The sequence below is a fragment of the Giraffa tippelskirchi genome, chromosome 5, assembly GCF_054371585.1.
Source record: "Giraffa tippelskirchi isolate mGirTip1 chromosome 5, T2T-mGirTip1v1.2.pri, whole genome shotgun sequence".
NCBI classification, from domain to species: domain Eukaryota; kingdom Metazoa; phylum Chordata; class Mammalia; order Artiodactyla; family Giraffidae; genus Giraffa; species Giraffa tippelskirchi.
In genome coordinates, this window is record NC_137279.1 from 145,531,916 (window position 1) to 145,554,513 (window position 22,598).

Sequence of the window (22,598 nt, forward strand, 5' to 3'; positions counted from 1 at the left end):
GATCAAGAAAGACCATATGGGCTGTGAAATTGGAACATGGTCCACTAAGAAATGGCAAGGAATATGGCTCTTTGTCCTTCGTTGAGACTTAGAGGGAAGAGAAACTTCCTTTGATAAAATGATGGATCCTCATTTATAGGCACACCATCATAAGCATATTTGAAAAGTAAAGGAAAACAAGTATTTAATTATTCCCAATTCTCTACTGACTGTTGTGGAATACTAAAGTAAGACAACTTTGTACCACACTATTTTCCCATGCTCGTTGGAAAGTTATCTGATGTGCTTGCTCATAATAGTTCTAAGTTCTCGGATACTTGTTTGCCCCACCTTAGTTCCCCCTTCACACTCTAAGTCATATTAGATTCTCTGAAGGAGAACACCTGAAGGAATAACATTAAATATCTCAGATTTTTGCTTTAAATAACTGATCAGTGGTAGTTATATTGTCATTTTCTTTGAGAAACAGATTGCTTTTAAGAAAGAAAAGTGTCTGGGCATGACCAGATGCTTTATCTTGCTGTTTTCATTTGACTGAGTCATGTGCAGTTGGCACCCATAAACTGAATTAATTACCTGGACTGTTTTTCATAATCTTCAGGAATTATTTCTAGTAAGAAAAAATTGTACTATATGCCTGCAATATAAACTGTTAGCTATAATAACAAATGTGCAACTGTCTATAATGAATAATTTTTAGTGATTCTATTATCACAACAATTTTGGTGATCAGATAGTCATAAGAACTGATGAAGCTTTTAAAATGATTACCTAATCTTAATTTCTTTTCTTTTCCTTTAAGTGAGAAATATGAATTGCACTTAATTAGCTGAGCTATGTGGTAGTGAAGCATTATAGCTCTTTTTACTTAGCTGGTCCCTCAGTCTATTTATTCCAGAGATGCAATTAGAGCACATGAGAGCCTCAGAAAAAGCAATGCCCTGTATTGATTTCAGGAAATAAAAAATTTGCATGACAATACAGATTCTGTTAGCACATGGGGCAGGGTGAAGTTATCACTTTCCAGCTGCTATTACTATATGAAATCAGCTAAATTGTATCATTTGACTGAGGTGTTAGTGTATTTGCAACTGAAATATAAGGCAGCCTGAAATTACAGTCAAAAAGTGTCAGCTTTTCAGAAGATTTGACAATAACATTTCATTTACACTGCAATCCACTTTTCCACTTTGTAAGGTGCAAGTTGCACAAAAATTGGAAGCCAGCCTAGACACTTTTAAACCAGTTTTGCCCATCTTTTTGAAAAAAGAATAATTACAGGGTCAATATAAGTTTCCAACCTCTTTCAATATATTTTCTTTCCCCACTCATCTGTGAAATTTCTCTAAGGTCACTATTGAGAAATTTACTGCCAGGTAGCTCAGCAGAGGCTTTGGGGTCAGACTGAATGCCACCTCCACCTCTTGTTAGCTGACTGAGCTAGGGCAAATTAGCTGTGACTCAACTTCCTCATCTATAAAATGGAAGGATAAAAGTGGCATACATCATAGAATTATTGAGAGCATTAAATGACAAAATAAATATGCCAGTGCTATTGTATTGCATAGTTCAAGAGGATACTATTCACATTGTGTTTGTGTAGAATTGTAGAAAATGACATATGTGTGTAAAGCTCTTATAGCAGTTCCTGGTACAAATAGGCATTCACTTAATATTAATATTTCTGTGGAATTTATAATCCTTCTTTCTTGAAATTTTTGAGTTTTCTTGAATGTGACTTTCTGCTTCTCTTCCTATAGCTGTTATCTTTTACTCTTAATTGTGTGTTTCCTAAAGCTCATACATATCTACATATCTAATGATTTGCTTTTCTCTCACTTCATTAGGCTTGGTCTGTTATGTACAGCTAGAATTAAGGACAGTGCATGAATGAGACAGAGGTTAAGAATAAAATTCAGAATGAAATCAAGTGACCTCAGTTCAGTTCAGTCGCTCAGTCATGTTCGACTCTTTGTGACCCCATGGACTGCAGCACGCCAGGCTTCCGTGTCTGTCACCAACTCCTGTAGCCTGCTCAAATGTCCATCAAGTCGGTGATGCCATCCAACCATTTCTTCCTCTGTTGTCCCCTTCTCCTCCTGCCTTCAATCTTGCCCACCATCAGGGTGTTTTCCATTGAGTCAGTTCTTTGCATCAGGTGGCCAAAGTATTGCAGCTTCAGCTTCAGCATCAGTCCTTCCAATGAATATTCAGGACTGATTTCCTTTAGGATGGACTGGTTTCATCTCTTTGAAGTCCAAGAGACTCTCAAGAGTCTCCTCCAACAGCAAAGTTCAAAAGCATCAATTCTTTGGTGCTCAGCTTTCTTTATGGTCCAATTCTCACATCCATACATGACTACTTGTTGAGACCAGCTCGACAAGCAGGGTTTCCGAAAGCGCGATATGGCAGGAGAATGAGAAGCGAGACACAAGAATTCAGAGAAAAGCGAGGATCAGGGGACCAACGCCGCTCCAAGGTGAAGGTGCCGAAACTGAATCCAAGCCAGCTTTATTATACTTTCAGCTGTGAAAGAAAGAATATGCGGGGAGTTAAACTATAACTCATGTAGCCTTCAGGACCAAAGAACAAAATGATCATTAAACATTGAGTAATTAGGAAACAGTAATCAATAACAAATCAGTAACTAAGACTAATATTCTTATCCATAGATTTTCCACCAGATACGTAAAACATGTGACTCTGAGACGCCAGTTGAGAAACAGTCTAGGGTCAGTTTTCCGACCCCAGGGTCATATCTTGTTTTCAAGATTATTAACTGTTCCCTCTAGACTTGTTCCAAGAGTCTCATGCCTTATAGCATCCAGTTTATCAATAATTATAAATTTCTTTTGCGGCCCTTGCTGAGGCCTGCTTTTCTTTTATTCTTCTTGTCTCCTACAACTACTGGAAAAACCATAGCTTTGACTAGATGGATCTTTGTTGGCAAAGTCATATCTCTGCTTTTTAATATGCTGTCTAGGTTTGTCATAGCTTTTCTTCCAAGGAGCAAGCGTCTTTTAATTTCATGGCTGTAGTCACCATCCGCAGTGATTTTGGAGCCCCAGAAAATAAAGTCTCTCACTGTTTCCATTGTTTCCCCATCTATTTGCCATGAAGTGATTGGGACCAGATGCCATGATCTTAGTTTTCTGAATGTTGAGTTTTAAGCCAACTTTTTCATTCTCCTCTTTCACTTTCATCAAGAGGCTCTTCAGTTCTTCTTTGCTTTCTGCCATAAAGTTTGTGTCATCTGTATCTCTGAGATTATTGATATTTCTCCTGGCAATCTTGATTGCAGCTTGTGCTTCATCCAGCCCAGCATTTCATATGATGTATTCTGCATATAAGTTAAATAAGCAGGGTGACAATATACAGCCTTGATGTACTCCTTTCCCAATTTGGAACCAGTTCATTGTTCCATGTCCAGTTCTAACTGTTGATTCTTGACCTGCATACAGATTTCTCAGGAGACAGGTCAGGTGGTCTGGTATTCCCATCTCTTGAAGAATTTTCCACAGTTTGTTGTGATCCACACAGTCAAAGCTTTGGTGTAGTCAGTAAAGCAGAAGTAGATGTTTTTCTGGAACTCTCTTGCTCTTTCTATGATCCAGCAGATGTTGGCAGTTTGATCTCTGGTTCTTCTGCCTTTTCTAAATCCAGCTTGAACATCTTAAAGTTCTCGGTTCACATACTATTGAAGCCTGGCTTGGAGAATTTTGAGCATTACTTTGCTGGCGTGTGAGATGAGTGCAATCATATGGTAGTCTGAATATTCTTTGGTATTGGCTTTCTTTGGGATTAGAATGAAAACTGACCTTTTCCAGTCCTGTGGCCACTGCTGAATTTTCCAAATTCTCTCAGGTGACCTTGTGGTCTCCAAATCTGATTGTGCATCTGAATTATCTGATAGGACAAGTCTACCCCAGACCTTTGGAATTATAGTATTTGGTGTGGAGGGGCTGGATAAAATGGTTTTGGTGTATTTTAGCTGTTCAGCCAATTTGGGGGTGGAAATCTTGAACCAGCAAGAATATCAGCACTAGTGTTCATTATCCAGGTCAATGCACAGGGGCCTGAGTACTGGTGGAAAGTAGAGCCCGAGTTCAGCATCAGTCAGGAGGTGGAAAGACCTATCTGTTCATGATCCCCTTGGGCTCCATGGCACCCTCTGCACATCTCTGTCATGGCTCTTAACACCGGCGTTGAAATTTTAGTCTTAAGCTTATATTTCTTATTTTCACTTGAGATTTGTGAAAGCAGACTTAGTCTCCAGAATTCTTCCTCAAATCCCTACCAACTTTTTCTTGCAAGAATACAATAAATGTTGTTATAATGAGTTGTGGAAACCTTAAGTCAGGTCAAAAGAGGGAGTGTATTAGTGGTAGTCTTTGATTGCCTTTAACAGATGTGAAGTAGCAAAAAGCAATATAAAGAATTTCAGTGTAAGGATATAATATATCACACAAAACTCAACCCATGTCTCGGGTAGGGACTGGAACAGGAAGCTGAAGTCCATGAAGATTTCCCTCTTTGCTGCTTTTTATACATTGGCTTCAGTGATTTCTTTCTGAAAGCTTGCTTTCTCCGCTTCTCTGGTCTTCAAGATTTACATTTTTCAGTTCTGATCTTTCACTGTCTATTCTAATTCTAATCCCTGGGATAGAGTGACCAGAAATGACTGGCCTAGTTTGGTTGTAATGTCCAAACCAGATCCAGTCACTGAATCCCAGGAAACAGGTACAAGGGAGAAACTAGGTGGCTAGAGACCATGCCTGTGGATTAGAGAGGAAGTCAGTTCCCAGAGAAATGGTGACTAGACACCCTGAAATGTATTTGTTGCCATGAGGCAGAGGCAGACAAGGCAGTCAGAAAAGGAGAAGCTGACAATTGTGTCAGAACTGAAGTATTTACAGCTGTCTCAAACAAAAAGCGGAGAAGGCAATGGCACCCCACTCCAGTACTCTTGCCTGGAAAATCCCATGGACAGAAGAGCCTGGTAGGCTGCAGTCCATGGGGTCGCGAAGAGTCAGACACGACTGAGCGACTTCACTTTCACTTTTCACTTTCATGCATTGGAGAAGGAAATGGCAACCCACTCCAGTGTTCTTGCCTGGAGAATCCCAGGGACAGCGGAGCCTGGTGGGCTTCCGTCTATGGGGTCGCACAGAGTCGGACACAACTGAAGCGACGCAGCAGCAGCAGCAGCAAACAGAAAGCATTCTACTCACTTCCCCTGGAGTAGGAATCCATGCTGGCTTTGCAGGGTATGACCAGAGGAGTCTGTTTTGCTGCAGTGAGATAAGGCACTATGGCTCCCAGGTCCGTTATATACCATGTTGGTGCCAGTGGGTACCTTGGACTCTCTATGTCTGGATTTTTGCATATGTACAATGAGGCTAATAATAGTTTCTAATCTAACTAAAGAATACATTTGTTTTTCAAAGTAAGCAAAATAATGCTTGAGAGCACTTAGAACAGTGCTTAACATTTAATGATTGAAAACATATTAAATATTGTTATTGTCATTATAACAACAGATCCTGATGTGCTTTATGGAATTTATTACTTTTCATGTGATAAAGTTACGACTTCCAAGTATTTATCTCAAGATTTGACCCAGATTTCAATTTCTTTAAAAAAAACTTTTTATTGAAGTATATTTGATTTACAATGTTGTGCCAACCTCTGCTGTATAGCAAAGTAACTCAGTTTTACACATATATACATTCTTTCTTAAAATATTCTTTTCCATTATGGTTTATCCCAGGATATTGGATGTAGTTTCCTGCACTTTACAGTAGGACCTTGTTGTTTATCCATTCTAAATGTTATATCTTTTATCCCCCATCATCAAATTCCCAGTTCATTCCTCTCCTTCTCCATAAGACTTCAGTTTCTTGATTTAAGTTGAACACTGGACTTTCAATTAGATGTCCCCATGAGCTGAATCAGCCTCATGCTCTTTTTCTCATAACAACTTTACAGTTTCTTCCATTTGGTAACGTTCCCAACTGTTTTAATAATATCAACCTTAAACTGAGGTAAAAGACCCAAAGTAACTGAGAATCACAATTTCTAAGTCTGAAATCTCTTTATTTGGTCTTGACATCTCTCTTTCACACCCTAAGTCTTACCATTCAAGTGCTTTTTATCTTTGTCATGTAATTCTGACTAAGGGTGAATATACATAGGGGCTTACCAAGTGTCAACCACTGTTTTAAGCATTTTTACAAGTATTAATTCATTTAATCCTCATAACACCTTTATGGCATAGATACTATTGTCATCCCCATTTATAGATATATGGGATTTCCTGTTGGCTCAGACAGTAAAGAATCTGCCTGCAATGCAGCAGACCTGGGTTCAATCCCTGGGTTGGGAAGATCTCCTGGAGAAGGGAATGGCTACCCACTTCAGTATTCTTGCCTGGAGAATCCCGTGGACAAAAGAGCCTAGAGGGCTATAGTCCATGGGGTCACAAAGAGTTGGACATGACTGAGTGACTAACCCTTTACAGGTATGGAAACTGAGACTCAGAGAAGTGATATGATCTGTCTAGGGTCACGGCTAGTAAGTGACAGAGAACAGGCAGTCTGACTCCAGAACTGTTGCTCCTAAACCCTAAGCCACACGACTGCTCTGTGATGACTGATGAATCTCTCTTTTCATTACTTGCACAACCATTTGGGGTGGGGCTCACATGACTTCACCTCTATTATTGCAATAGGTTCCTAGTTGGTCCCCTTGACTTTGTACTTTGTGATAGCACTTATATACTGCCACTAGATTATTCTTTAATGAAGCCCTGCTTCTACCATTTCATTCCTTTGTTCAAAATCCTTCTGTGACCCAAGGTCCATGACTGTCAATACCCAACCTGGAGCCCAAAGATGTGGGATGTAAGTATGCAGAATTTGTATGTGAAAGAAAGTGAAGTCGCTCAGTCGTGTCCAACTCTTTGTGACCCCATGGACTGTAGCCTACCAAGCTCCTCCATCCCCTGGGATTCTCCAGGCAAGAGTACTGGAGTGGGTTGCCATTTCCTTCTCCAGGGGATTTTCCCAACCCAGGGATTGAACCCGGGTCTCCCGCATTGTAGGCAGGTGCTTTACCATCTGAGCCACCAGGGAAGTATCAGAAAGAGACCTGTCCAACTAAGTGACAACTTGAAATAATGAAGGTAAACCTAAGGTTTATTCTAGAAGCTGAGGCCTAGCATTCCCCTGTCCTGGGGATCCCCAAAGTGTATTCTGCGGGCACTGGCCCTTCTCAGCTCTGAGCTCTGGGTATTTCCTCAGATAACTTGTCCTTGTGAACAACCAGCATCTGAAAAGTCAGATTAAAATTGCTACCTACCTTTCAAGTTACAAGAAAAACTCACATGAGATCTGGGAATGAAGTAACATTTAGACTCAAAATGGCTCATCTTCACATGAGAAAGATGAAACTACTGTTTTTTGCATTAAGTTTTAGTTCTAGGCAAAGAAAGAAATCCTGCTATGACTCCCTGTGGCCTAGGATGTATAAAACACCTTCTGTCCCTGGTTTTTTCAGCTTTCGGTAGTCTGGTTCCATACTATCTATTTAGCTTTATGTTTTTCTCCTTCTGTCCGATTATCTAGGACTCTAATCAGGCTGATCTTTTCACCATCCCCATGCACTTGCTGTTCATTCCTAACTCTGTGACTTCATACTTGTCCATCTCAAGATACCAAGACTCTAGGAACCCTTCCTTACTAATCTCAACTGAATGTGACCTTTCCTTCCTTAGAATGCTCCTAATACTTTCCTTGTACCCCCTCTTATGGTATCATATTCTGTCTTGTTCTCTGTGACTTGTGTCCTTTTCTTATTTCTCTCCCTGCTCACTACTTTGTTAGCCTGTTGAAGAAAGAGACTGTGTTTCACTAAACCCTGTATTCCCTGCAGTGCTTCTTTCAATGCAGAGCACATAATGGGCGATCAATATGTAGTTACTGAATTCAACAGAATTCTAGTTTTACCCATTCAGAATGTTTCTCTTTTCTCTTTTATTTTGTTCCAATCTTTCACAAAAATCTCACTTCTTGAATGAAACGCTCTTGACTGCTCTAGTCCTCAATGAAACTTACTTTCTCAGAACTCTTGTAACACTTCAGGCTGATACCATACAATTTAGTACTTTATTATTTTATACAGTCTATTCATTGCTTGTGTATTATAAGACAAGACCTGATATATAAAGATTCTCAAGAGATGTTTGTTGAATGAATCAGTATGTCAATCTTGCCCACCAACTGTAAGGTCTCCAAGACAGGAAGCATTCTTTATATATCTTCTGTATGCCCTCAGAGCTCTCAATGTATAACAGGTGCTTTATGAATACTTGCTGACTGACTGGCTCTTGGATTTCTGTTCCAAGTCTGTCCTCTCCTTCCTGTTGTTCTGCCCTCAGCCTGTGATTACACTGAAGAGGCTTCGGAGTCCTCAGGTCTAATTTCCCCATTGAGTACAGGCTGAGTCAGATTGCTGACACACAGGCCTCTTTTTTCCAGACCCTTTTGAAATTCTGTCTTTAATTCAGGTCTTTTTATAGGAACAAATGCCTAGAGGAAGGGAGCAGGAATCCTTTGGTTGGGGGGAGAAGAGTCAGGGGGTTGAGAACTGCAAAATATAAACCTTTGGCCAGAAATGATTTTACAGAACTTGTTACTGGATGTACCCAGTACATGTGGGGGAAAAGGCCATTCTGTGTCTACTTTGTATTGTTTAAAGACAAGGGTAATATATGACAATTCATGTTACAACAGTGAATGACTAGGGCATTTCTTCAGATGGTATGAAGTCTGCCAGTAGATCTAAAAAATAACAATAAGAAGCAATAAAAATAACATTTGTATAGTAAAAGATAATAATGAGTTTTGCATAACATATAGCCAACATGGCAGAGACCAGTAGTGACTGGTATTCCAATTTCTCAAAGGAAAGCTTCATGTACTGAGAGGAAAGGGAGAACTGAGATAAGCAGACATCTCTATTACACTGTACACCTCACAAGTACACAGCAATACTTGGAAATGGCAGATGGTAGAATGTGTTTTTGCAGACTGGAAGGGCTTCAAGTTTTGCTCTCATGGCTGTGATCTATAATGTTGCTGCTCAGAACAGTGGGAGATATGTACACAGTGTGCCTAAGAATATGGTGCTTAACAACTCTTTCCAGACTTGCTTCTAGCTGGAGAGAGGGAAAATTATTGACAGCTGTATCCAAGGTATAACTGATATTTCACTGGACCAAAGAATGAGTTCAACACTGCACTAAGCAATGGACTGGCTAAGATTTGAATTTTTCTTTATTCATATTTTCTGTATATTTATTTGCCATTTCATTGGCTTACATGCTTAGAAAGTTCTTTATTTTAAATGCAGGTAATCCAAGGGCATATGATCCGCATTTCAGAGGACCCGTTGTCAACAGGTAAGCAGTTCTTTTCTCTGGAATGCATTTGTTAACAAACACAGAAAGCTTATTTTTTTTTAATATCATTTTCCGGTCAACGGAGAATTGTGTCTACTATGAGAAGGAAATGATTTATTTTTAGCATAAACGTCCCCTTATTTATACAGGGTAAGTACGGGGAATAAATCTTCCCATGAGTCATGAATAACCTCTCCTATTCAGCAAACTAACTGCCTCAATTTATTAGACTGAAGAGTTTGTGTTTCTTGAAAAGAGAAGCAAAAAACTGCTTTACAAGATTTAACCACTTTGTAGAGAAGTAGACACATTCCAGTAGTTGTTTTATGCACCTGTTTACTGTGTGATTCACCACTGCAAATGCAGAGTTGCTATGCCAACTTCTTCCACACAGGGTATTTCTGCCACTCAGCCTCCCAAAGCAGAGTGCCTTCTCAGAGTCATCCATTCACCAATGCCACACGTACGCTTTAGGGTATTTTAAACTGCTCTAGGGAAATAACTGCTTCTCAACTGGTGTTTCTCCTGCAAGGTGGCATGGCATTTAAAAATTATCCAATAATTCACAGGCTTCTTTTATTATTATTTTCTACCCTCTATTCTCAGGTTTCCTGCTAATCAAAAAGGGAGCTTGCAGGGTAGAATGGCTAAAAATGAAGAGAAAATTATGCTGTGGGTAGCTGTTTTTTTTGCTTAGCATTGACTTGATTTCTGGCAGTTGCATGTCATAATAAACTGTGATGTGAAATAATGATCAGCGTCCTTAGTTGCACTTGCCAGCATGTATATTAGCATTACAGTTATGTCTCTGTAATATCCTAGCTTTAAACAAATGTGTATCTAATTTATTCTAATTCTGTAAGAAGCCAAGTCATTTGTTTGAGTCACTCATTCAAAGATGTGCCTATGCCCTCTTTAGAGTAAGTCTGAAATCTCTCTCATTCTCTCCATGGTAACACCATGAATACATTTTATTGACCAGTGTACAAACGGCCTCATTTGATATAGAGGTTACTTTTATTGTACTTGCATTCATTTTATAGTAACTAATTTGTATGAATGGCATCTAGCTTATTGACCTCAAGAGATCTCTAGATATAATCCAGATTCAACAGTAGAAACAAAAACAATGATAATAAGGGAGCTGCCAAATTTACACAGATGAAATACAGATTAGAGTTAATGCCTTTTCTAGCCATAGAGAAGAAAGCAGAGCTTGGTCTGACCGACTGTAGGTGTGGGGAAGGAGGTTAAAATCTGTTTTCAGTTATTTAGAATGTACTGGTAGAACCAGGTAGTCCAGGTAAAGTCTAAAGCACTGTGATGATCACTGTGAGGAAAGTAATCTATTTTTGCTAAGGGCCTTTTGTGATGTTTTAGCACCAAAAAAGCCTTCAAAGGTGAAATAATCATTGTGTATACCCCCCCACACCCTAATTCTTTAGTCTAAGAATGGAGAGAAGTATTGTAAAACCTTGAGGGCTTAACTATAGAAAGACACAGTTTGCTCATTGGTAACTTTTCAGATACAGAGGTTTATAATGCATTTTCTGGGAAAATAGTTGGGTCTTTCAAGAGCAAGTGAGAAACCCCACCTTCTTCACAATACCTCTGCATCAAAGCCAGCTTTAATAACATGTTACTTACATAATGTCAGTTTCTTTTTGAGAGATCCCAAGTCTTATCAGATATTCCAGTAGACCTTTACAGCACTGTCTGCTCACCATTCACCATGTTCTGTATAACTCTTCAGTTCACAAGGTCATCATTTTGTGCCCAGTGATCACCCAACTGTAGTTGTTTCCAAGAGAAGTGAAGGAATGATGGTAATTCCATGGAAGAGATTAACTTGGTTTCTCATTTGTCCCCACCTACTTAGATAAGAGGGACTTCCTGGCTGGCTCAGTGGTAAAGAATCCACCTGCCAATGCAGGATTTTGATCCTGGGTCAAGAAGATCCCCTGGAGAAGGAAATGGCAACCCACTCTAGTATTCTTGCCTGGGAAATCCCATGGACAGAAGGAGCCTGGTGGGCTACAGTCCAAGGGGTCACAAAGAGTCAAACATGACTTAGTGACTAAACAACATTAACTAAGATAAGAATTGGGCATATATGGAAGCTAATGTCCCATAATGTTGACAACAAACAACAGTTCTTGAAGAAATGTTTATTTGGCTGCATTGGGTCTTAGTTGCAGCACGCAGGCTTAGTTGCTTAGTGTGTGGGATCTTAGTTCCCCAACCAGGTATCAAACCTGAGTCCCCGATATTAGAAGGCAGATTCTTACCACTGGACCCCAAGGGAAGTTCCACAATGTTTTTGATAGTCCTCTTTGGAAAAGTAGTTAACCAGCCTGTGCTTTGTCCCCTATATTCAACAGAATTTTAGCATTGGATTGAGGTTCTGAGATTTTTGTAAAAGTTTGAGGGATGTTTAGCAGTATTCTTGGCAGTACAGTAGAGGGCAAAAATGAATGCACATAGAAAACAGAAATAAATCTCTTTTACAAGCTGCTATGTTGAGAAATATCTCTTACAATTTTAGAACTAAGAAAAATTTTCATTTAATGGAAAGTTGGTATACTTTTCTTCTGTTATATAAAGAGAACTGTAATCTGCTGTTTCTCCTTTTGTCCTGACTTATAGAAAGCCCACTGATAATTTAATTTCAGTGCCAGCAACTACATTAGCCTTTGAGTCGAGCATTTCTTTTCAGGATTTTGAATTTCTATTTCTATTTTAATAATGCTGTTGCATCCAGTTTTAAGTCATTTCACAAAGTCAGAATATTCACTCTTGAAAGAAGCAGCTTATAGGCAGACAGGTAAATAGAAATGAAAACCTTGACTGTTCCATAATTGACTTTTCTCCTTCTCTATAAACAAAGTAGATGAAGGACCTGTGACTCATACTAATCAAATTGATAGGTTTCACAATGCTAAAAATAACTATTATTATAAATGGCACAAAATCTGTCTGGAATGTAATAAGATGTGCTTATTTTTACCTGAGGCACTCAGTTCAGTTCAGTCGCTCAGTCGTGTCCAACTCTTTGCAACCCCGTGAACCACAGCACACCAGGCCTCCCTGTCCAGCACCAACTCCCAGAGTATACCCAAACCCATGTCCATCGAGTCGGTGATGCCATCCAGCCATCACATCCTCTGTCGTCCCCTTCTCCTCCTGCCCCCAATCCTTCCAAGCATTAGGGTCTTTTCCAATGAGTCAACTCTTCACGTGAGGTGGCCAAAGTATTGGAGTTTCAGCTTCAACATCACTCCTTCCAATGAACACCCAGGGCTGATCTCCTTTAGGATGGACTGATTGGATCTTCTTGCAGTCCAAGGGACTCTCAAGAGTCTTCTCCAACACCACAGTTCAAAAGCATCAAATCTTCAGCGCTCAGCTTTCTTTATAGTCCAACTCTCACATCCATACATGACTACTGGAAAAACCATAGCCTTGACTAGACGGACCTTTGTTGGCAAAGTAATCTCTCTGCTTTTAAATATGCTATCTAGGTTGGTCATAACTTTCCTTCCAAGGAGTACGTGTCTTTTAATTTCATGGCTGCAATCACCATCAGCAGTGATTTTGGAGCCCAAAAAAATAAAGTCTGACACTGTTTCCATTGTTTCCCCATCTATTTCCCATGAAGTGATGGGACCAGGTGCCGTGATCTTGGTTTTCTGAATGTTGAGCTTTAAGCCAACGTTTTCACTCTCCTCTTTGACTTTCATCAAGAGGCTCTTTAGTTCTTCTTCGCTTTCTGCCATAAGGGTGATGTCAATTGCATATCTGAGGTTATTGATATTTCTCCCGACAATCTTGATTCCAGCTTGTATTTCTTCCAGCCCAGTGTTTCTCATGATGTACTCTGCATATAAGTTAAATAAGCAGGGTGACAATATACAGCCTTGACGTACTCCTTTTCCTATTTGGAACCAGTCTGTTGTTCCATGTCCAGTTCTAACTGTTGCTTCCTGACCTACATACAGGTTTCTCAAGAGACAGGCACTGGGGGAAGGTTAAATTCACTCTCATGAAGGGATTTAAGGAGAGACTGAAGGGGCATTTATTATGAATGTTGTGAAGGGGATTCATTCATATAAAGGAGTTGCACTAAATGACCTCTGAGTCCTTTCCATTCTTGAAACTCTGTGACTCTGTGATTCAATATTTTTGCTTACTGTAATTAGCATACAATATTATATTAGTTTCAGGCATACAACATAGTGATTTGATATTTTTTATTCGTTATGCTAGTTACCATCTGTCACCATGGAAAATTGTTAAAATATTATTGACTCTATTTCCTATGTATATATTATATTCCTGTGAGTTATTTGTAACTGGAGGTTTGTACCTTGTTAATTCCCTTCACCATTTGTCTGTCCTCCCATGTCTCTCCCCTCTGGTAACTCTCAGTTTGTTCTCTGTATTTATGAGTCTGTTTCTGTTTTGTTTGTTCCTTTATTTTGTTTCTTAGATTCCACATATAAATGAAATCATATGGTATTTGTTTTTCTCTAACTTATTTCACTTAGCATAGCACCTTCTATGTTTATAGTACTGTCACAAATGGCGAGATTTCACTTTTTTATGGCTGAGTAATATTCCATTAACACATACACTATACCACACCACACCACATCTTCTTTATCCATTCATATATTGATGGATACTTAGATTGTTTCCATATCTTGGCTATTGTAAATAGTACTACAATGAACATAGGCTGCATATATCTTTTTGAACTAGTGTTTTCATTTTCCTCTGATAAATACCTTGAAGTGGAATTGCTGAATCATATGGTACTTCTGTTTTTAGTTTTGTTTTTACATTTAGTTATTTATTCATTTTTATTTTTGGCTGTGCTGGATCTTTGTTGCTGCACACAGGCTTTCCCTAGCTTCATCATGAGGGGGCTATCTTCTAGCTGCAATGTGCAGGCTACTTATTGTGGTTACTTCTCTTGTTGTGGAGCATGGGCTTTAGTGGTTGTGGCACATGGGCTCAGTAGTTGCAGCTTGCAGGGTCTAGAGTACTGGCTCAGTGGTTGTGGCACATGGGCTTAGTTGCCCCATGACATGTGGGATCTTTCGAGACCAGGGATTGAACTCATGTGCCCTCCACATTAGCAGTCAGATACTTAACCACTGGACCATCAGGGAAGCCCTATTTTTAGTTTTTAAAGGAACCTCCATACTATTTTCCAAAGTGGCTGTACTAATTTATATTTCTAGTGATAGTTCACCAGGTTTCCCTTTTCTCATACATCCTTGCCAGTTTTTATTGTTTCCTGTCTTTTTGATAAAGCCATCCTGACAGGTGTAAGGTGATACCTCATTGTAGTTTTGATTTGCATTTTCCTGATGATTAGTGATGTTGAGTACCTTTTCAGGTGCTTGTTGACCATCTTACTTTTTTGGGAAAATGTCCATTCATGTCTTCTACTGATTTTTAAGTCAGGTTGTTCATTTTTTGATATTGAATAGTATGAGTTATTTATATATTTTGGATATCAACTCCTTATCACATATATTGTTTGCAAATATCTTCTCCAATTTAGTAGGTTGCATTTTCATTTTGTTGGTGGTTTTCTTCACTGTGCAAAAACTCTTTAGTTTGAACTAGTCATATTATTTTTGCTTTTGTTGCCATGGGATATTTGGAGATATATCCAAAAAGATATGCTAAGACCAGTATCAAAGAGGTTACTGCTTATGTTTTCTTCTAGGAGTTTTCTGGTTTCATATCTTTCATTTAAATTTTTAATCCATTTGAGTTTAATTTGTTTATGGTATGAGAAGTTGTCTAGTTGGATTTTTTTGCAATTAGTTATCTGGTTTTTCCAACACTGTTTATTGAAGAGACTGTTTCTCTCCATTGTACATTCTTGCATCCTTTATTGTAAGTTAATTGGTCATATTAGAGTGGGTTTACTTCTGAGCTCTCTATTCTGTTCCATTCATCTGTATGTCAGCTTTTGTGCCAGTATCATGCTGTTCTAGTGACTATAGCTGTGTAGTACAGTTTGAAATCAGGGACTGTGATACCTCCAGCTTGCTTATTTCTCAGGATTGTTTTGGCTCTTTGGGGTCTTTTGTGATTCCATACAAATTTTAGAAATTTGTTCTAGTTCTTTGAAAAATGCTATAGGTATTTCAAAAGGGATTGCACTGAATCTATGGATTGCTTTGGGTAATATGGACATTTCAACAATATTAATTCTTACACTCTATGAGCACAGTGTCTTTCCATTTATTTGTGTCATCTTCAATTTCTTTTATCAATGTCTTATAGTTCTCAGAGTAATGATGTTTTACTTCCTATGTTAAATTTATTCCTAGGTATTTTATTTGTCAATGCAACATTGAGTGGATTGTTTTCTTCATTTCTAATATTTCATTATTAGTGTACAGAAAAGCAACAAATTTCTGTCCATTAAACTTCTATCCTGCAACTTTACTGAACTCTTTCAATAGTTATAATTGTGTTTTGGTGGAGTCTTAGTGTGTTCTATACGTAGTCATGTTATCTGCAGATAGTAATAGTTTAATTGCTTCCCTTCTAATTTGAATGCCTTTTCCCCCTCTTTTAAAATGTATTTATTTTAAATTGGAAGATAATTGCTTTATAATATTGTCTTGGTTTCTGTCATACATCGACAAAAATCAACCATAGGTGTATATATGTACCCTCCCTCTTAAACCTCCCTCACACGTCACACCCCATCCTACCCCTCCAGGTTGTTTTTTATTCCTTTTTTCTTGTCTGGCTAGACTCCCCAATGCCACGTTGAATGAAGTTGTGAGACTGGGCATCCTTGTCTTGTTCTTGATCTTAGAAGAAAATCTTCCATGTTTTTACTGTTAAGCATAATGTTGGATGTGGATTTGTCATATGTGGCTTCTATTATGTTGAGGTATGTTCCCTCTAGTCACACTTTGTCAAGAGTGTTTGTCATAAATTGATGTTGAATTTTGTCAAAATTTTTTTCTGTATATATTAATATGATCATATGACTTTCATCATTTATTTTGTTAATGTGTCACATTGATTGCAGCTACTGCACCATCCTTCAATTCCTGGAATAAATTCTACTGTAATGTATTGTTGCATTCAGTTTGCTAAATTTTTTTTGAGGCTTTCTGCTTCTGTGTTTATCAGAGATATTTGTCTGTAATTTTCTCTGTGTTTGTGTGTCTATCTGATTTTGATTCAGGGTAGTGCTGGACTCATAGAATAAATTCAAAAGTATTCCCTTTTCGTCAATATTCTGGAATAGTTTAAGAAAAATAGATAACTCTTCTTCAAATGTTTTGTAGAATTCCCCTGTGAAGCCATCTGGTCCTGTGACCTTTGTTTGTTGAGAGTTATTTTTTAAATTACTGACTCAATAACATTACTAGTGATAGGTCTATTCAAATTTTCTATTTATTCTGAAAATAGAGTCTTGGAAATCTTGGAAGATTTTATGTTTCTAGGAATGTGTCCCTTTCTTCTAAGTTATCCACTTAGATAGCATCTGGCAACTGTTTATAGGGCTTCCCTGGTGGCTCAGACAGTAAAGAATCTGCCTGTTCATAGTATTTTCCTATTGATTTTCTGTATGGATGATCTACTGGTGTAAGTAGAACTGCTTTGTATTATTGTGTCTTTCTTTACATCTGTATATATTTTGCTTTACATATTCAGGTGCTCCTTTGTTGGGTGTATAAATGTTATTATATGTTTTATTCTTTTGTTGTTTTGACCCCTTTATCATTATGTAATACCCGTTTTGTCTCTAGTTAAAGTCTTTTACAAAAGACTATTTTGTCTGATACGGGTATTACTCCCCCAGCTTTCTTTTTGTTTCCATTTGCATGGAATATCTTTTTGTATCCCTTCACTTTCACTCTCTCTCTATGTCTTTAGAGCTGAGTTGAGTCCCCTGTAGTGACATATTAGATGAGTCTTTTTCTTAATGCATTAACTTACCCTATATCTTTTGACTGGAGAATTTAATTCATTTGCATTTAAAGTAATTATTGGTAGATATATACTAATTGCCATTTTGTTAGTTGTTTCCTGGTTGCTTTTGTAGCTCTTCTCTGTTCTCATCTTCTCTTGGTTACTTCCCTACGGTTTTATGTATTCTTTTAGTGGTATGTTTGGATTCCTTTCTCTTTATTTTTGTGTATCGTTAAGTTTCTGGTTTAACCATGAGGTGCTATACACGAACTTGTATACATGGTCATCTATTTTAAGCTGATATTCTTAAGTTTGAAGGCATCTGAAAGCATTGCATTTTTACCCCCCTCACATTTTATGTTTCTGACATCATATTTTAAATCTTTTAATTTTGAGTATCTTTTGGGCTACTCATTGTGGTTGATTGCACTGCTTTTGTCTTTTAACTTTCAGTCTAGCTTTTCAAGCAGCTGATCTCATACCGTTCCTATATATTTGCCTTTACAAGTGAGGTTATTTTTTCATATATTTAAAACTTTCCTTTGTGATCTTTTCCACTTAAAGGAAATCCTTTAGCATTTCTTGTAAGTTCAGTTTGGTGGTGATGAACTTTATTTTAGTTTGACTGGGAAACTCTTTATTTCTCACTTTAATTCTGAATTCTGTAACTTTGCCAGATAGAGTATTTTGGACTGTAATTATTTTTTCTTTCAGCACTTTACATGTATCCTGCCATTCTCTTCTGATCTGTTAAGTTTCTGCTTAAAAATCAGCTAATAGCCTTATGGGGTTTTCCTTGTATGGAATTGCTTGTTTTTCTTTTGCTGTCTTTGAGATGCCATCTTTTGCTTCCTTAATTATAATATGCCTTGGTGTGAATCATTTTAGGTTCATCTTGTTTGGGACTCTCTAGGTTTCCTATACCTGAATGTCTCTTTCTTTCCCTAGAATAGGGAAGTTTTCAGCCATTATGTTTTCAAACAAGTATTCTTCCCCTTTCTCTCTCTTATTTTTCTTGGACCTCTATAGTGCAAATATTAGTATGGTTGATGTTTCTCTAGAAGTCCCTTAAATTCCCTTTATTTAAAAAAAAATCTTTCTTCTCTTTGCTTTTCTGATTGGATGATTTCCACTATTCTCTCTTCCATGTAGCTGATCTATTCTTTTGGATTATCTAATCTGCTATTGATTCTCTTTTTCAGTTATTGTATTCATCAGCTCTGATTGGTTCTGTCTTGTATTTTCAAAGTCTTCTTTGAAGATCTCACTGTATTTCTCCATTTCTCTTCTAAGTATACTGAGCATCCTTATGATCATTTCTTTGTATTCTATGTCAGGTAAAACACTTACCTCTGTTTCATTAGGATTTTCCCTAGGGTTTTATTTTGTTCTTTCACTTAGAAAGTATTTCTCTGTTTCTTCATTTTGTGTGACTCTTGGCATTTGTTTCTATGAATTATGCAAAATATCTACCTCTCCTAGTCTGAAGGAGTGGCCTTATATGGGACTATCTACTGTGTAGACTGTTTGCACCTGCTAGCTTTGGCAGGCTAACTGGAGCTGGAGGAGGTGTGAGTTGGGTGAAATCTCAAGGTATGTTGTGCCAAGTTTGCCTTGGCAGGTTGGCAGGAGTTAGGGTGAGCATGAGTTGGAGGCAATCCTGAATCTGCCTTGGTGGAGTAGCTAGAATAGGAGCAGACTCTGGCTGGGGGTAGTCCCTGGGTGTGCCATATTGAGGCCATCTTGGTAGGATGGCTGGAGCCGGGATGGCTGTGGACCATGGAGAGTTCTGGAAGTGATTCAAACAATGGCACTTTCCAGTTCCTCTCATATTAGAGAGAGTTCCAGTGGTTTTCTGCCAGTTTAGCAGAAGCTCTAAGGTTAGTAAATTGATTTCTTTCCATATAATCTAAGTGCCCTTTAAAGTAGTATGTTTATTGTTTTTATTTTATATTTTTGCTGTGTCTCAGGGTGGATAAGTCTGCATTCAGGTCCCTCAATAATATCTGCCCCTGTTGCAGGTCATGTGGTCAAGGGTGAGGTTTCTGTGTATAGTGTTTCCCTGTCTTTCCTACCAATTTCTACGTGGTCCTTCTATTTGTAGAGCTGTTCAGTCAACCTCAGGATGAGTTGCTTTGTGTATAGGTGGAAATTGGGTGTGTTCATGGGAGGAGATGAGTTCAGGGTCTCTCTACTATATTGTCTTAGACTTCTTCCTGTCTTTATGATTCAACTTTTAATGCCAAAGCAGAGAAGGAAGAGTTCAGCTTCTGGGCTTTGTGATATATGCATATAGCTCTGTTGATACTCAACAAAAGCTTTTGTAATTTCTAAAGTGCCATTATTAAGTAGACAACTTCAATTATTGTGATAACACAATGCTGTCTCCTAAGCTTATGCAGTCCTCATGAACTTTTTATTCTTTTTGAAGTAATTGTCTTGTCACTATTCTTGTTGTTAAGTTGCTAAGTAGTGTCCAACTTCTTTTGTGACCCCCATGGACTGTAGCCCACCAGGCTCCTCTGTCCATGGGATTTCTTAGGAAAGAATACTGGAGTGGGTAGCCATTTCCTTCTTCAGGGGATCTTCCCAACCCAGGGATCGAACCTGCGTCTCCTGCATTGGTAGGCAGATTCTTTACCACTGAGCCGCTTGGGAAGCCCTCTTGTCACTGTAGAGGGAACTTAAATGTCTAGAAGTGGGGTCCATCATCAAGGGAAAATGTGAGGAAAAGTTCATTGAAAAAAGTACACAAAGATCAATAAAAAATGTAGGTCCCATGTTGTAAAAATATCTGAACAAGTTTCAAAATCATTTTGACTTGTAAAACAGTTTGAAGTAAAAACTCTATCTCTTATCACTCCTTTGAAAACTTTTAAGTAGTCTCAAAATGTGGAAGGAAATAAAAACAAATAATTTCCCTGAATGGCTAATTCTTCAGAATGCAAATATGAATTGAAAATGTGCTTTAACTTGGCATTTATTTGCCTCATGTTGATTGGAGCAAATGGTCTAATGTGATCAGTTATTTATCATTGTGACTCTATTCCACAGGAAGATGTGGACTAACAGACATCCTTGAAATTCATAGCCTATCCCTTGTATTCCTCAATAAGTGAATTTGTTCTTTATTAATGTTTTTTCACTTTAAAGAGTCACCACCTATAAATTATTCCTAATAATGAAAATAATCAATCTAAAAGATAATATTAAACCTTGAAACCACCTTTAAATCAAAGGATTTAAAGAAAAGTATTCATTAACTGTGTGCTTGTTATGTGTCAGGCAATGTACTGGTTGCTAGAAGTACAAAGATGAACTGAGCAAAGTTCCTGTTCAACAGAGCTTGCAATCTAGTAGGAAGAGAAGATGATAAAAGGATAAATGTGATGAGTGCAATAACAGAGTTACCAGCCCAGGCATGGGAAATGAAGAGTGTCTAGTGTGCTAGGAGTAGGGAGAGGTGAGTCTGGAAAAACCTAAGAGGAGAGGGGACCCTTGAGCTGGTTCTTAAAGATATTCCAAGAAAAGTTGGCAGCACACCTCAGCGTACAGAAACCTGAGAAAAACTGTCCTGTCCTGGAAATGGTTTGGTGTACACCCAGTGTGTGAAGATCAGGATGAGGTGGAGAGAAATGATGCTGAAGAGGTAACAATGAGCAAAATCATCAAGGACTTATTCAACATATCCGTGTGTTTGGTATTTTATTCTATAGGCTGAGAAAAGACATTGAAGAATTTTAAGAAATTGACAATGAAACTTGTATTCTTAGAAGCTTTTGTTTAGGAAGCATTAGGAGAACACTGCTCTGTACAAGATCTATATCCAGTACCAGGGACACAGATCTCCTAGAAATGCTCCTAAACTCCACAGTTTATTCTTATTCTGTTGCCTATGTTTGTGTCATAGAGTGAGGGGAGAGGAGTGTCGTAATCAAAGCAAAGACTGCAATGTAGAAACGTGTAAGTGGCGGTGACAGTTGGAATCTAAACACTCTTGTGATGGTCTCCGGGTGCCCTGTGAGAAAAAAGGGGAGGATGCCGCCGGAATCATCTTCCTCTTTGATGCCGCTGTCATTCCCTTCTACCGTACCCTCAGTACCAGAAAATGTTTCTAACTCTTCCCCTCCCCCAATGTCTTACATTGGGGAGATGAAGTGTATTCTTCATTGTCTTGCTAGCTGGTCAGGTCCTCAGCGTGAATATTTTCTACAGCACCTGGAAAATTACAGCTGTTGCTGTAAAGTCTAGAGCAAACCGACCACCTTGTATCTTTGAGTGCCAGCTGCATCTTTGGGATCAGTGGTTTTGAGGCTGGGTTGAGCAGGAATGCAATGAATTTCTCAGGCAGCTGGAGGTCAGTGAGCCAGACTTCGTGGCAGAATTTTACCAAGCAGTGGCTGCTACAGCTGGTAAAGAATGATCGGCATTAAAAATCAAAGAAGATAACCAGAGCTAGTGAGGTCATGGCCACAACTTTACTCAGAGAACTTTGGATGTATCACTTAAAGATCTGGGAATGGTGTCCATCTGAGCAAATCCAGATCAGCAGTCTGCCTCCTAGCTTACTTCTTTCCAAGAGATGTCAAATCATCAAGAATTTCAAAACTTCTTCTGCAACTATAACCAAAAGGAATCTACACATTATAACTCAAGTCTACTATTGGCCCATGGGGTATCAAGTAGAGCCCTTGTGCTCTATAAATAAGAGAAGGGAGTACAAAGTCATGATCTTACTAAAGGTCATGTTTTTATAATTTGGCTGGATTGGGATGGCTGATTTCATTGTCATTACCAAATGTTGGCATAATTATGTGACATCCCCATTACCAGCTTTCCTAGTGATGATTTAGTAATATTATGGAAAAATGAGGAGATAGAGATGTTTGTTTCTCTACAGTGATGTTTGTTTGAATCCAACAATACTTTTTCTAAAGTATATGTGAAATCTTTGGATTTCACAGATGCTTCTATCTTATAAGTGTTCTCTACAACAATATGAAAACAAGTGACATTCTTTAAGGTTGAAGGGTTTATTTTTTATATTAAAATAAAGAATGAATTTTCAGAAAGAAAGAAGACTGCAGTGTAGTGAGGTAAACACTATGTAGACATTCAGGTTGCAATGGAAGCTCTAAGGAGAGAGTAAATCATGTGGAAGGGAGTGGCACTGCTTGCC

At 38.4% G+C, this 22,598-nt stretch overlaps 1 protein-coding gene and 1 pseudogene across 22 annotated transcripts in view; both read left to right on the forward strand.

Annotated features, from left to right (window-relative positions):
* The window catches only part of SLC44A5 (solute carrier family 44 member 5), a 471,569-nt gene that overhangs the window by 290,817 nt on the left and 158,154 nt on the right, over positions 1 to 22,598 (forward strand). For 20 of the 22 annotated variants that reach the window (XM_081490175.1, XM_081490170.1, XM_081490185.1 and 17 more), the window contains one exon: positions 9,412 to 9,460. The exons of the other annotated variants lie outside the window; for them this stretch is intronic. In XM_081490175.1, the coding sequence (XP_081346301.1) occupies positions 9,412 to 9,460 (49 nt within the window). The remainder of the gene's footprint in view (positions 1 to 9,411; positions 9,461 to 22,598) is intronic. 22 annotated transcript variants of the gene reach the window in all.
* LOC145505538 (uncharacterized protein C14orf119 homolog) lies at positions 21,458 to 21,842 on the forward strand (annotated as a pseudogene).